At 33.0% G+C, this 15,386-nt stretch overlaps 2 protein-coding genes across 2 annotated transcripts; one reads left to right on the top strand and one right to left on the bottom strand.

Moving 5' to 3' along the window:
- The first annotated feature begins 305 nt into the window (after positions 1 to 305).
- Positions 306 to 1,983, top strand: LOC105975543 (putative N-acetyltransferase HLS1). Its single transcript, XM_013000739.2, has 3 exons — positions 306 to 585; positions 693 to 844; positions 965 to 1,983. Exons 1-3 carry the CDS (start codon positions 370 to 372, stop codon positions 1,833 to 1,835), a joined length of 1,239 nt encoding a protein of 412 aa, XP_012856193.2. The 5' UTR covers positions 306 to 369; the 3' UTR covers positions 1,836 to 1,983.
- A 2,058-nt stretch (positions 1,984 to 4,041) lies between these two features.
- Positions 4,042 to 14,683, bottom strand: ABCC13 (multidrug resistance-associated protein 11). The gene is given in 36 exon segments (XM_088823006.1): positions 4,042 to 4,192; positions 4,390 to 4,557; positions 4,669 to 4,858; positions 5,001 to 5,188; positions 5,291 to 5,452; positions 5,562 to 5,672; positions 5,777 to 5,869; positions 5,949 to 6,047; positions 6,138 to 6,260; positions 6,429 to 6,482; positions 6,597 to 6,708; positions 6,783 to 6,958; positions 7,100 to 7,259; positions 7,720 to 8,003; positions 8,098 to 8,245; positions 8,353 to 8,484; positions 8,570 to 8,637; positions 8,717 to 8,818; positions 8,930 to 9,169; positions 9,259 to 9,339; positions 9,425 to 9,541; positions 9,623 to 9,740; positions 10,210 to 10,276; positions 11,437 to 11,534; positions 11,631 to 11,749; positions 11,876 to 11,963; positions 12,108 to 12,168; positions 12,303 to 12,372; positions 12,444 to 12,695; positions 12,778 to 12,841; positions 12,958 to 13,058; positions 13,199 to 13,330; positions 13,420 to 13,575; positions 13,852 to 13,939; positions 14,059 to 14,099; positions 14,630 to 14,683. Coding segments are annotated over 36 exon segments (4,383 nt in total). The 5' UTR covers positions 14,669 to 14,683; the 3' UTR covers positions 4,042 to 4,111.
- Between the last annotated feature and the right edge of the window lie 703 nt (positions 14,684 to 15,386).

Here is a 15,386-nt window from a genome sequence, read left to right as displayed (position 1 = left end):
CCACACATTAGGGTACGTAATATATGAACCGCCAAGTTGAATTGAAAGAAAAATAGAAAATTTAATTTGAGTATACTAAATGATTGAGTATTAAATTCTCATTTAAATTAATATTGTTAGTTACACACAATTTTAATATATAATGATTAGTATTTCATATTAATAAATGTTTATGGAATATGGATGGGTAAGCATGGACCAATCCGGCCCTTCTAGCATAAAGAGCAAGTTGCCACGTCAGCAATCCATTGGGCTTATATATAGTGATTGTATGGATATGGAAAGTTTAAGAACATACATAAATTCCTCAAGGTGTTTGAGAATTAATTATATTTTATATTATTATCTATAATATTATATATTCCAAATATGCCCTCCAAGAAAATAGCAGCAGAGGCTAATTTTCCGGCGGAGCATTCTCCTCCGGTGGTGGTGAGAGAGTACGATGGAGGGAGTGACAAGGCGGCGGTGGAGGAGTTAGAGCGGCGGTGCGAGGTGGGCCCCCCGGGGAAGCCGTCGCTCGTCACCGACCTCATGGGGGACCCTATTGCTAGGGTCCGGAACTTCGTCTCACACATTATGCTGGTAAATAAATTAGTTAATTATTGTTACGTAATGAAACAATATAAGTATATTAAATTAAATTAAATTAAGTTAAATTAAAATTAAATATTTTTTTTTTGTTTATATAGGTTGCTGAATATGGGCATGGAGGAGAAATAGTGGGTGTAATTAGGGGCTGCATAAAAACTGTGACAAGTGGAAAGAAAATATCAAGCACTGAATTTCCAGTCTATGTGAAATTGGCTTACATTCTTGGCCTTAGGGTTTCATCCACACACAGGTCTGTCAAGTTATATATATATATATATATATATATATATATATATATATATAATTCCTTGATTTTTTATCTAAATAAATAAATTTTGAAAATCAATTACCGATAAATATTTGCATGCAGGAGGCTCGGTATCGCAACGAAACTCATTCAAGAATTGGAAAATTGGAGCACAAAAAATGGTGCCGAATATTCATACATGGCCACCGAACGAACGAACCAACCCTCCTTAAATCTCTTCATTAAAAAATGCAACTACGTAAAATTCCGAAACCCTACCGTTTTAGTACAACCCGTTCATCTCCACCAAAAGCCATTACCCTCCGATATAACCATCGTTCGAATTCCTCCAAATATATCCGAACAAATTTATCAAACCCTGTTTTCTTGCTCGGAATTTTTCCCTAAAGACATTGATAAATTATTAAACAATAAGCTCAACTTAGGCACTTTCATGGCCTTGCCGAAGAATGCCCTCTCGAAATGGAACCCTAAAAAAGCCGGAGATTTATTACCAAAGTCTTCATTCGCCATACTTAGCGTTTGGAACACTAAGGAGGTTTATAGGCTACAAATGAAGGGCGTCTCGGCCTTTACGCATGCGGCATGCATAGGCACTAGGGTTCTTGATGCTATGGTGCCGTGGTTGAAAATCCCATCGATTCCGAATGTTTTCGAGAATTTTGGTTTTCATTTCATGTACGGACTCCATATGGAGGGAAACGATGGTTCGAGATTAATGAGAAATTTGTGCAAATTCGTGCATAATATGGCTCAAGATGACGTGGATATTAGGGTTTTGGTCGCTGAGGTGGCGCCCATGGACCGTGTAAGAGAGGCGGTCCCACATTGGAAGAGGTTTTCTTGGGAAGAAGATATTTGGTGCATTAAGAGACTTGGAGTACAAGTTGATGATGAAAATAATTGCCATGATCATTGGTATAAATCTTCCGATTCCTCGGAGGTTATATTTGTCGATCCACGTGAACTTTGATCGATCCTTAATTTGTAGGGTTACGTTTCCTTTTTAAATTAAAAAAATTCGACTTATAGTTTAATTTCTCATGTTATTTTGTAAGTTATTTGGAGATGTAACAAATTAATGGTCTAGATATAATTGGACGTGGTCCACTTTCGTTTAATTTGTAGCAAGGAGAGTCAATATCAATTGCAAAGTTATAAAGTGACATTTTCTTAATCCACTAGCTAGGGTTTTTGGCATTTTACACTTTATTATAGTGAGATTTGGGGACAATTGTAACCACTCATATATATTTTATATCTATCTATTATAAATCAATTTAAAGTACCATATATATTCTCAAGCATCGTTATTCAAAATTCAGATAAAGTTAAACCTCTATAAATTAATATAGTCAGAACTAGTAAAATTTGATCAATTTATCAAAATATCAAAATATCAAAATTATCGAACTAAATAATTTAATACGTTTACTACAAGTCAGAAAATGAATAAATTATCACTTAGAAGAGACTATTAATTTATCGAGGATCAATTGTAATATTCAAAATTCAAATATTAATATTAATTATTATGTGGTCCAACCCTTGTCCAGCATATCCATGACAATATGTTTATTAGGTCTCACTTCATATATAAGAATATATGTTTTTTAATCAAAACCATGGGGTCAAGACGAATTATAACTCATTTTTATTGAAGTATTAATTAATAATTAAATAGTATATATATATACTAATTAATTACGGGAATATGATAAATGTCGTTTAAGAGTTTAAAATATCTTTTCGACTTCAGACATAATTTTAACTACTTTTCAGACTTATTAATTTGACATAACACAAAGCACAAATTTTGTAGTTCTTTGAGTTGGCTTTCTTTCTAATACAACTTGAAATCATCAAAAATGGATGTCGATTGATAAAAATATGCATGAATCAATGAACATTGTCCAAAATAAACTTATTCGTACATAACGGTGTCACCCGATATCCAATTTAACTGACTTAAGTTGCATTAAAAAGCTAATTCAAAATCACAGTATAAAATATTTAAAATTATAATCGAAGTTAAAAAAGTATTAGTAAAATTGAAACGACATTTATTATTTTAATAGGAATCGGATGTGATAAACATCATTTCAGTGTTTAAAGTTATTGACAATCAATTCAATTAAAGTGTTTTAAATGTGAATGATTATCGCGCCATTAGCAAATCCACTTGTTTTTTGGTCCCCTACTACTATGGGAATGAACTTTGCCAAAGAAAAAGTCTACTTTACCCTTTCGGCTAAAGAACCAAAATCAAGTACACCTTCAAATTATAATATTAACTAATTATTATATTATATATAATAAATATATAAACAAATAATTTATCAAGAATCTACGAGCTTTTAACACCTGTCATCGCCGTTAATTAAGATTTGAGGCCACCTTTTAATTTGTAACTTTCACGTGACGGCCTGATTTGATTCTCAATTAGATCTCCCAATATTTTAAGAAAATCCATTTTTTATTTTTTTTTTATTTTTTTTTTCGTCAACTTGTAAAGTATTCAAAATTAATAAGGAATGATCTATTGATTGAAGCAACTAAGCATGTGTTAATTTATTCTGGTTCGAATTCTGTTGCCAACGATTACTAGGTTGAGTGGTATATCCGAACAAATTATTAAACAATAATTTCAACATAAAAAACCCGGAGATTTATTACCGAAGTCTTCATTTGCGATACTTAATATTTAGAACACTAAGGAGAGGTTATGTGCTACAAATGAAGGGTGTTTTGGTCTTTACGCTCGCGGCATGCGTAGACACTAGGGCTCTTGATGCAATTGTGCTATGGATGAAAATACCGTCAATTCCGAATGTCTTCGAGAATTTCGGATGTTATTTTTCGTACGGACTTCATATGGAGGGAGAAGATGGTTCGAGGTTCATGAGAATTATTGAAACATGAAGGACGAAACGTTTTTTTAAAAAAAAAAAAAGGAACCAAATGTGAAAACAGTGCAAACTTGATGTATGAAAACTGTAATTTTCTCAACTAATTCGTTTTCAATTAGTTATTGAATGCAAAATTAGAAAAATACATCAAAGAGCCAGATGTGTGCATATATATATATATATATATATATATATATATATATATATATATATATATATATATATATATATATATATATATATATATATATATATATATATATATATACATACACACACACACACACACACACACACACACACACACACACACACACACACACACACACACACACACATGTCACATTGTTGAGGCTCTAGCGAAGCTCGAAAATCGGGACGACTCGTCATGAACGAGTAACTGTGGATTTCCCTCTTCAACCTGGAAAAACGATAGCACCACATTTCGTTAACTCCTCAAGTCCACAATTTATAGTCGAAATTCGAGTTGATACGTCAATTTTTTTTTTTAAAATACCCCTCACATTTTATTTGATAATTGCCCTTGATTTATTTTTTTTTAATATATTTTTAGAGAAGCCCAAAAAAAATGCCGTACGACATTGGAATAGTACATACCAGAACCCCTTGGTCGAAAATGAAGATTTTATCCATGGTCATAACAGTGGAAATCCGATGAGCAATCGTGATAATTGTTCTGCTTTGGCATTCACTCGAAATCGCTTTCTGCAGCTTATAAGCCGTTTGTGTATCCACATTTGCCGTGCACTCGTCCAAGCAGAGTACCTGGAAAATTTCATGCTTTTATACTATGTAAAATAAAAAATATTTTAAATTAACTTCCTCAATGACTAATTAAAAAGAATGAAAAAAAAATAAAAAATAGAGAGAGAGTACCTTCGAGGATTTGAGAAGAGCACGAGCAAGGCAGAGAAGCTGACGTTGCCCTACCGAAAATGTGGTCCCCGCTTCCTTTACACGGACGTCCAATCCTCCGGAAGCTTCTATTTCCTCCTTGATACAGCATTTTTCTAGAATGTTCCAGATCTTTTCGTCGTCGCGCGTCTCGAATGGATCTAAATTGGCTCTGAAATTAAGTCCGTATGTACGTAGCAGTTCAATTCATTATTTACTCTAGCGTAAAATAAAATAAAAATGCAAATTTTGCAGCAATATGGATTTATTTATTTTTTATTTTTTTTAATTTTTGAAAAATATTTGAATTTTACCTCAATGATCCTTCAAACAAGAAAGGGGTTTGAGGAACAATAGCGATTTTGGAGCGAAGATCCCTAACCGGAACTCGACCAATGTTTAAGCCATCCACTAGAACACGTCCGGCACAAATTGGGTTGAGACGGAATAGAATATTCAAAATACTCGATTTTCCGGCACCCGTTCTTCCAACAATTCCAATCTGAATTAAAAAAAAATGAAAAAATATAAAAAAAAATCGTTCGACTTTTTTTCCAGAGCAAATAAAAGGTTACTAAGAGTATATATGTTACAATTAACTAACCCGAGATCCTCCATGAATATTAAACGTAACATCGAATAATGCAGGAGGCAATGTTGGCATATATCGAAGCGTCACATTTTGAAACTGTATTTCACCTTTCGACGGCCAATTAGAATCGATAGCATTTTCTCCAGTCAGTTTTTCCTGAGGTATGTTCATATACTAGAGTAACAAAACAAAACAAAAAAAAAAAAATCAACACTCGAAAAAATTGAGAAACACGAATAAATAAATAAATATATATATATATATATTAATTAAAAAACCTCACCTGAATTACCCTCTCGACGGAAACCATCTCCTTCTCCGTTTCGGTGAAGCTTGTTAAGAAGCTTCCCAACAAAGACACAATCGGCGAAGCATAAGATAGAGCTAGCCCGACCTACGTAAATTAAATAATCGCCTATTTTTAGCATCGAATAATCATATTAAATAATTATTATTATATATAAAAAAAAAAGCATTTTAAAATTAATTAATATTTACCAGTCCAGGTGTACCCATATTGACTGGGATGTATCCATGCGCGCCGATAATAGCCATTACAGCGACAAACGAGACTATAAATGCTGCCAACAACTAAAAATCATCTAATAAATTAATCTAAACAATTTTATAATTTAGTAAAAATTAATGAAAGTAAATATAAATAAATCACCTGAAGTCGAAGGGAGAGCCACAAACTTGCGAAGATTTCTGTGTAAGAAGTCCGTTGATATATTTGCACATGCTGCATAAATCTGAATAAGAAATAGTCCTGTCGGGATAAGACAAAAAACATTAAACCACGAAGATAAACAAAATAATTTTGTTTTTTATTTGCAAAAAAAAAAAATGTAATCTTTACCACAGAATCGAAAGCTCTAATAGTTGAGGAGCCATCTAATGTCTCGGTAAATGACGCATAAATAGGCGATCTTGAAACACTATCCAGTCGTCGCAATTCACGAGATGTTGATCTGTAGTAGAACTAAAAATTCTTACATTTTAGTAATCTGATATTAAAAAATAAAAAAGAAAAGCCGTTATCGTCTTTTTTCGGTTTCTTTAACTGTTACAATCAATTATCAATGCATGATGTAATAATGCCATTGGAATCTCGTCTCTAAAAAAAATTAGATAAAGAAATTCTACGAACCTGCAATTTGCTGTACATAAACCAAAATGGTATTAATACCAGCAAAAACATGACCTGCATATACGAAGACGTATTATTCGAAAAAAATAAGATTTTTTTATTTATTATTATTAATTTTATTTTGGAAAAGAAATCTGACAGGTGAAGAATAAAAGGAATTTAATATACCTGTACAATCGACAAAACTATGGCGATTCCTAAGAGGCCGACAAAATTGGCGAGGAGAATATTGAGAATAAATGGAAGAGAATCGTCGATTGTGTAGAGATCCGAAGACAATCTATATATATAATCCCGTTAGTGTGAGGAAAATATATTTTTATTAAAAAAAAAAAATTGGAATATTATGCTGACCTGTTTAATATTCTTCCGCTCGGTGTTTGATCGAAGAAACTAACAGGTGCATCGATAAGGTTCCTTAGAAGTTGATCGTGCACTCTAATAGCAGCTCGTAAACCGCCAAATGCAAATGCAAACGCCCTCACTAAAGTCAATGATGAGTTGACAATGCAAAACATGCACAGTATGACCTGCATGCACATTCAAAATCGGAAATAGTAGTGGCAAATCGATCACGTGCTAGAATCTCGTACAATGTGATGACCAAATATTTTGGTGATTTTTTTTATTTAAATATTTTTTTATAAGCTACATGAATTAAATATGCTCACCAGATAAAAAGTGGTCGAGTACTTGCTTTCGTTGTTGCTTCCACTTGTGTCGACCCAAAACGACAGCCACAGATCATTTCCGTTACGAGACGCTTGCATCAAAATTGCCGATACACATGTCACAATCGCAATCGACCACCCAGAAAATGCAGCGTAGTTCCTGTCAAAAAAATAGTATTTACAAATTTATTTTATTTTTTTATTTTAGGGCAAATTACGGCCACCCCCTGCGTTATGGTCAAATTACGAAACCCCCCCCCCCCCCCCCCCCCCCCCCGTTTGGGTAATTAGTAATTACAGCCACCCCTCAACTATGTATTATCTTACGAAAAAAACCCTCCACAGGTAAATTTAGGGATGTTAATCCGGTAAAACCGGTACGAAATTTCAGTACGCCAACATTTCATACCATTTACCGAACTGAATATATGATTTGGTTCGGTAAATAACCGAATTACATAAACTTTATTTAAAAATATTTAAAGGAGGGGTGGTTGTAATTACCCAAACAAGAGGGGTTTTTCCGTAATTTCGCCATACCTTAGGGGGTGGCCGTAATTTGCCCTTTATTTTATTTTATTTTCTTTTTTGCCATTGAATTCGGAAAAGAAGTAGCTCACTTGTACACTGTTGATTCAACTCTACCCTCGTTCCTTATCTCCACCTCAATTGTACCTTGAGCTTCGTTCGAAGTGCTTATACACTCAAGTACTTCTTGATTTTTCTCCGATTCACCACAAGAATTCGAAGATTTTCCCTTATTTTTTATATCAGAAAATGTGTCGAACTCATTTTCCGACAAAAACGAGATGTAAGAAGTGACAGATGATAAGTCCCTCGGATTTCCGATCCATTTCACATGTCCTTTATCCATCACCACCACCATATCGGCCTTATATATTGCCTGCAAAGTAGACGACTAACTTCTCGAACCATGTCTTTAAGGCAAATAAACTGAATAAAAAAAAAGTGAAAAAAAAAAGAAAAAAAAATCGAACCTGGATATTATGTGTACAGAGAATGCGTGTATTTCGGTTAATAAGAGGGGCAAGAATGGCATTTTCTAAAATTGCGCGAGCTACATGTGCGTCAATTGCACTCAGTACATCGTCAAGAAGGTACGTATCTGAGCCGTGATAAAGAGCCCTGTAATTTATTCCGATAATAAGCAAAAAAAAAAAACAAATTTATAGAAGATAATTTTATCATGCATTATGCATAATGAGAATATAAAGTATTTATTTATTTATTACCTGGCAAGGGCGAGACGAGCTCGTTGTCCACCAGATAAATTAATTCCTTTCTCGCCAATACGAGACATATCTCCTCCAATCATTAGAGAAATATCGAGATCTAGAGCACATGCATGTAATATTTCCGAGTATCTGCTCACATAAAACGGATGTTTGATTCAAAATATATTTATTAAATAAAATTAAGATTTTTTTTTAATGAAATGCTTAATACTACCTTTTCTGATTGTAGTCCTTCCCAAGCAAAATATTATCACGAATAGTTCCCGACATTATCCAGGGTACCTAAACGAAATACGGAATTTTAAAAAATATTTCTGAAATTATTAAAAAAAAAAAAAAAAAAAAGAGAGAGATAATCGACCTGTGGTACATATGCTTTGGTTCCGGTCATGGACACTGATCCACCGACGAGTCTTGTTTCGCCTAGGACCATGTTTAAAAGAGATGATTTACCCGATCCAACCTATATTCCAATTATATATAGTGTGTCAATGTTCTCGATTTTATTATGGCATATGCAAATATGAACAAATTTAGCCTATAAACGTGAGTTATAAAGAAGGAATATTGATACCTCTCCGATTATAACAATCATGGAACCTTTTGGAACACAAAGATTTACGTGTTCCAAAACAAGATCGAATTCCTTCTCGTCGTAGCTCGACCAAGTACAACTCGCATCATGGATAAAAACATCGGTTTCTTTAAAATCACAATTCTCATCGTAGAAAATCGTAGACGAATTATTGCCATTTCCCATATCACTCTCATAACAAGAGAGATACTTGTTCAATCGTCTGCTAGATATAGCTGCCTGTCGACAATAATAAACTAATTCATACATTTCGATATTGAAAAACGAATTTTTACTTCGGAGCTAATTAATAAATAAAAAATACTTACATCTATCAAACCATTGATGACCCATGGGAACGAGTTTAGAGGAGAGATCAAATTATTAAATAAAGCTAGGCAAGTGAAAACCTGAAACAAACATTTTAATATTATTACAATAACATTTTCGTCTCTAAAAAAAATTAGAAATGACTGACAATACGATAATACGTACCGTTGCAGCATCAAGGTGGTGGCCCGTTAACGAATAGAGTCCGAAAGTGGACAAAGAAAATAGTGTAGGTGTAGTTGCCCAAAAGAAAACACATCATGCATCCAAATATTTCCGAGTCTGACAAAAACGAGAGGTGATTTATTTAAGCAAAGGATATGGAGTTAATATATTAAATAAAGTTAATTAATTTATTCTTACCGATAAATATTTGACTTCGGACGACCTTGTCTTCATCAACCAGCTGGAGAAAAGAAGCTCCCATCCGTACATTTTTAAAGTACGGATATATGTTAGTAGTTCTGCTGTCTTTCTAATCCTGGAAAATTGCGTACATATTAGTTTTTTTTTATTTTTTGAGATTCAACGTAGTATAAATAGTATATTCACCGAGTAGCATTCATCGTATCTCGTGCTCCAAGTTGTATATTGTTTCATTTTTATTTTAGTTTTTGGAATCTTCTTAAGCTGAAATATGCAGAGGATACGTCCAATGCTTCAAGTGAAACAAACAAATTAAAAATTATATAATTTAGATAGAAACAGTTACAGATCCGTTGAAAATACGATGCCACCTAAGCCCCAATGTCGAGCAGAGTTCTGACTTTGAAGTCAAAAAAGATTGTTAAATATAATTAGATTGTTCATTGTAATGTGATAATAAAACAGGTCTAGTTTAAGTTCAATACCAAGATACATAAGTAAACCAAAACATCAAGAGCAAAAATTTCAAAAAATCACCCGAACGAACTTATAAGAGTGAACATATGGAAAGAATAAGTGTATACCTCTCATCCTTTTGTTCCATCATATTTTTGGTTGCATTTGCAATTAGATTTGCAATCCATTTGTTAACTGTGACAAAAGAAATTCAATTAGAAAACCAAGAAATTCAATTAGAAAACCTGCAGCTGGGTTTCTTTGCCAAGACCATGATTTGTGTTTTCACATTACCCAACGAAGAACGACTTAACACTCTTATCAAGTTAATTAATTTATTTACCATATAATTAAATAACATACAACAAAAGATCTTTGATTTTTTATAATTTTTATGAGAAAAACCAATAAAACTGGATCATTTGACCCCAACTTGTTATTTTCTTTAGACTTAATTCCACTTTGCACCCTCCAAAATAACTTATAGCATCTTGCACCCTCAAAAGTCGAAACATGGGTGTAAACTTTTTATCTCCTACACCTTGAAAAGTCGAAACATGTTTACAACCTAATCTATTTTCTGGAGACATCATTTTCTGTCGTTTATTTATTTTTTTTATCGTCAAAATGGTCATTTTTGTGTATTCAATTGATTTTTTTGTTCATGGTGCAAATTGCTAATGTATTTTCGAGCAACAATGACTTTGCTGACTATCAGAAATTAGTTCAACGACTAATCTATTTTCTGGAGACATCATTTTCTGTCGTTTATTTATTTTTTTATCGTCAAAATGGTCATTTTTGTGTATTCAATTGATTTTTTTGTTCATGGTGCAAATTGCTAATGTATTTTCGAGCAACAATGACTTTGCTGACTATCAGAAATTAGTTCAACGATAGAAATTAGGGCCGATGTGCAATTTGAATGAGTAAACATATTTTAAGAGTGCAAAGGCCATAAATTATTTTCAGGATGCAACGTGTCAAAATGGTACATTTCGAAGATGCAAAATGACATTCAGCCTTTTCATTAAGTAACAAACATATGACTTTATATAAGTTTGTAGGGTAGGTTTACCAATGAAATGTTGCTCAGATTTATGCTAAGAATTATTTTTAATCTAATGGTTAGGATTGTCTCAATGAATATTCTGTGTATTTTCGAAGGTCAAGGTCAGTTAATGGAGAGGTTTCTAGAGTTTACAAAATTTCTACAACTTGGTGATAACTTCCTACATATTTCTAGAAAATTGCTCTTTTAGTACTTTATGAAATAAAACCATTAACTTCCACCTTTGTAATTAATTTAAATTTACGATAAACGACAAACCTCTTATGTAGTTATATTAACATACCTGGTATTAGCAAAATAGTTATAGCCACCCCAGATACGAATGCAAACTGCACTTGTCTGTACAGTAGATACAGAGCGACTCCAATTTGAAAAGGCAAACTGATGCAATTACGCGACAAAAATTTTTTTTTGATTAATTAAAAACGGACGTCGTCAATTTCTAATGCAGTAAAGAAGTCGGGAAAAAAAAATGACCTCCACATATCATGAGCACTGTTGCAAAGGTTTACAATTCTGTCTGCGTCGACTGACATGAATGTTTGAATCTCTCCTTCGGAAAATTTCGATCTCTCTGCTAAGCTAACGCAAAGACACTGAGAAAATATACGCATGCCGTAAGTATAAAATAGTTTCGTACGTGTTGTAAAGATAGAGACAGAAATTATATATGCATGCATGCATTAGGTGCAAGTGTTCAAATTACGGCAAGAGAGTTTTACCTTTCGGTAGATAATGGTCATAATACTAGATCTCAACTTCAGCCTAAGTTGTGCGAGACGGAACGAATATTGTGTGTCGAGGAATGATCTGCACCGTACATCAGGTCTATATTATTAAGACATTGGTTTTCCATACAAAAATAAAATCGGCTTCTTTCTTGCTAAAATAATGACAAATAAGTGTTCGTAAAGAATATTAAACGAGCACAAATTATAAGAGTAAAAGGTTTACTTTAGAACTGAGACCAAACCCAAGGATATTGCAAGAACATAACCATCGACATCTGTGGAACCTGTTCGACGAAAATTAAATAGGTCAACATTTTTCGGCACTTCCTCTAAAATAGCAATTTTTCCTATACGAATAGTTAGTCGAAATATCTGAATGTAATATATATAAAGTTCCAAGTGATTAAATAATGTAAACCTTTCTGAAGAAAACGAATAAGTTTATTGAGAAGTAGCGGTCCTGCAAAACCGAGGCAGTCATTAAGCACCTGCAAGAAAGCTAGTAATTCAAGCCCGATACGAATTTATGATAAGACTTATGAAATATAATATGCTTTACCTTTAAGAGACCAATGCGGAAATACGGCCATCCATACGCCGACAAAATTGCCTTAAATAGCGAAGGATGACTAAAGTTGTCGATTTTCTGAGCATCCCACTTTTGTAATAGCAAATTATGGCAAGACGAAGGGTCCATATCTAAGGGTAGCTGAAGTAAATCTTCAAAGTCGAGCTGTTTTTTCACACCGTTTTGCATCACAGGATCGATTGTTTCGAACGTCATCAGATTCCAAATACGACGTAAAATTCCCTTCAAGAATAACATATTTTGAATCAATTTTTAACTATACGTAAAATCTGAAAAAAAAAATAGATACAATAAATAGACTTACAGAGTCACTAGAAGGAGCTTCGTCGACTTCATGTTGGTACGGGAGAAGCGGGTCCGCCATTGGACTATAGTGTTATGTAACAATACTCGATTTGTTTACGATGAATTTAAATAACACCAAAATGATGACCAAACGATATTGCATGAAAAATATACCGATTTTTAATTAATGTTATAGTACCTGCTTCGACAAGACGCAACTTTTAGTCTGGTTACGTTTATTAATATTCCAAACATGATCTCTGTAATAACCCTACAGATTTCCTTAATCCATCTTACAAACTGCAAGAAAAAAGACGAGACGAACATAATGACTATATATGTATATGTTACTGCGTGAAGGGGCCAAAAAAATCCCGAATAATTAATTATTTAATATTTAATGATTTGAAAATAAACAAACATAATTCATAAAAAACCACCTGAGGCGAAGAGAAAGCTATTTGCATTCGTGGTATCAAGAAAAGTACTTTTACTATCCACCAAGAACAAAAGATGCCACTGCATAAAACATCGAACCCTGTTTTGCACCTTGACGCGATCAGAATAATCACCTGAAAGTCGAAATTGAAATACTAAATGAAATAAAATCGGGCCCTTTTTTTCGATTTTTTGAATCCAATGTGAAGAAATTCCCACTTACCCAGACTGAAAATTGCGAGCATGTATACAGCCATACATGCAAAGGAATGGAACGGGCATTTAATCTTGTCCTCAAGAGCGTAATTACGTCAAAGAATGCCACGCATGCCCCTAAAGCAGCCATAATCGAGAATAGAATCTTTGCCCGAAGATGTGTCTGTGAGAGAATTCAAAACGAAGTATTACATAAAGGCAAACCAAACAAGCCCTTAACATAATTCATCCAAACCAATCTGTTTCATTACCGTTACTCCTTGATCGAAATACTAAAAACGATACAAATATTAACGGGAGAGCCGAAGTTTAATAGATTAATTACCATATAAACTAACCGATCATCGGTTTTAAGAATAACAACAAAAATTTATATAAAAAGTATGAAATTCCGTTGCAAATTAAGTTAAAGGTGGATAAAGAGAAAAATCGGCAATACCCTCCTCCATTGTTTACGGCGCCTATTAATAATCCAAAGCACGGATACCACAACCACAGTGAACACGTTGAATCCAAAACCTAGCACTGTTAGTTTATCATTAAGGCGGAAACAAATTAAATGAACAGACAAATTAATTAACACTTCTTTCTCGATTGCGATTGGATAATACAAAATCAGAAACAATACTGGTTGTTTGAAGGATATAGATTGTCGAAACACTCCGAAACTCCGTCGTGATTCCACACCTGTTCGATACAAGAAACGAAAAAAAAAATCAAGATTCACCATAAAAATAATGAAAAAACACATAACACCATCAGTAAGAAATTTACTTTGAACAGTTCACTTTCACCCCTATTAAGCAATTTTTTTTTACAGAAAAACCCCATTTTTTTTCTTTTTTTCTTTTTTTGCCCCTATGTTCGAGAAAATTCAACTGTTAAACCCATGCACAAAGAAGGCTCAAGATGAGATTCATAAAATTCGCAAAGAAATCTTCTGGGTTTTACTTCAATTTTATTTATTTTTTAATTTCCCTTTTCTTTTTCCTCTGATTTTTTTTTTTAAATTCGACCGTTAAACTCATGCAGAAAGGCACAGCGGAAAACAAAATCAGACAGGATTCTTAAAATCGACGAAGAAAACTCAAGTAATTAAACCCCCAATGTTGGTTTCATGGAAATTCATACATAAATGGAAACAACATGAAAAATAAAAACCTTCGAATTAAATTAAAAATTAAACCTCGAAATTCGAAAGAGGGGAAATATCTTACATATGGAGAATTAGGGCAAATGAATTTGATAAATTCCATAGCCGGAGTGATAGTGCAGACTGCAGTCGCCGAGCAAATGAACTACAAAAGGTGGCAAACAATTATATACAGTACAGCGGAGTAAAGGTGGCAACTCGCGAGGAGTTAACTGACACGTGTGCGTTATTGATTGGATGGGGATGTATAGTTTACGTTGTACTCGGTGTTAGACTAGTTGTACCCTCTAACTAGGGCTTGATTTCAAATATTATATCTGCTAAATTAGTGAGGAAATTGGAACTAAATTTTCGAATTATATCTGTTTTTATTTGAAAGTCTTACGATTTCAAGAATAATATTTTTTATTCTAAATTAAATATATATTTTTGACCAAATTTAATTTTGTATAATTATGACATTAATATTATTATGTATTTTTTACTATATATTATATGAATAAAAATAATATGATTTTGAAACTCTGTTTAAATTGAGAATATTCGATTTTGTAACATATATTTTCATTCCAATTTTTAAATTAACGTCCTCCAGTTTTTTCGATTTTTTTTAAAATTGGAACTAATATTTTTACTTCAGAAAAAATTACACTTTATTTTTAGATTTTTCCAAACAAAAAAGAAAAAAAAAACATGAAATTCCTAATATTGGTTGTGTACGAACTTTCCACGTGGCATATTAGTGGGTGGCGTGAGTTTTTGCTTCAGAGTCCACTTATTTTATTTTTCTTTATATTAGTCAATTATATATTCTTTTTCTC

This window comes from Erythranthe guttata, chromosome 9 (genome assembly GCF_056151865.1).
Source record: "Erythranthe guttata isolate IM_541 chromosome 9, IM_541, whole genome shotgun sequence".
In the NCBI taxonomy this organism is placed as follows: Eukaryota; Viridiplantae; Streptophyta; class Magnoliopsida; order Lamiales; family Phrymaceae; genus Erythranthe; species Erythranthe guttata.
Note: the sequence above shows the minus strand (reverse complement) of the source record. Positions and strands in the feature narration are given on the sequence as shown.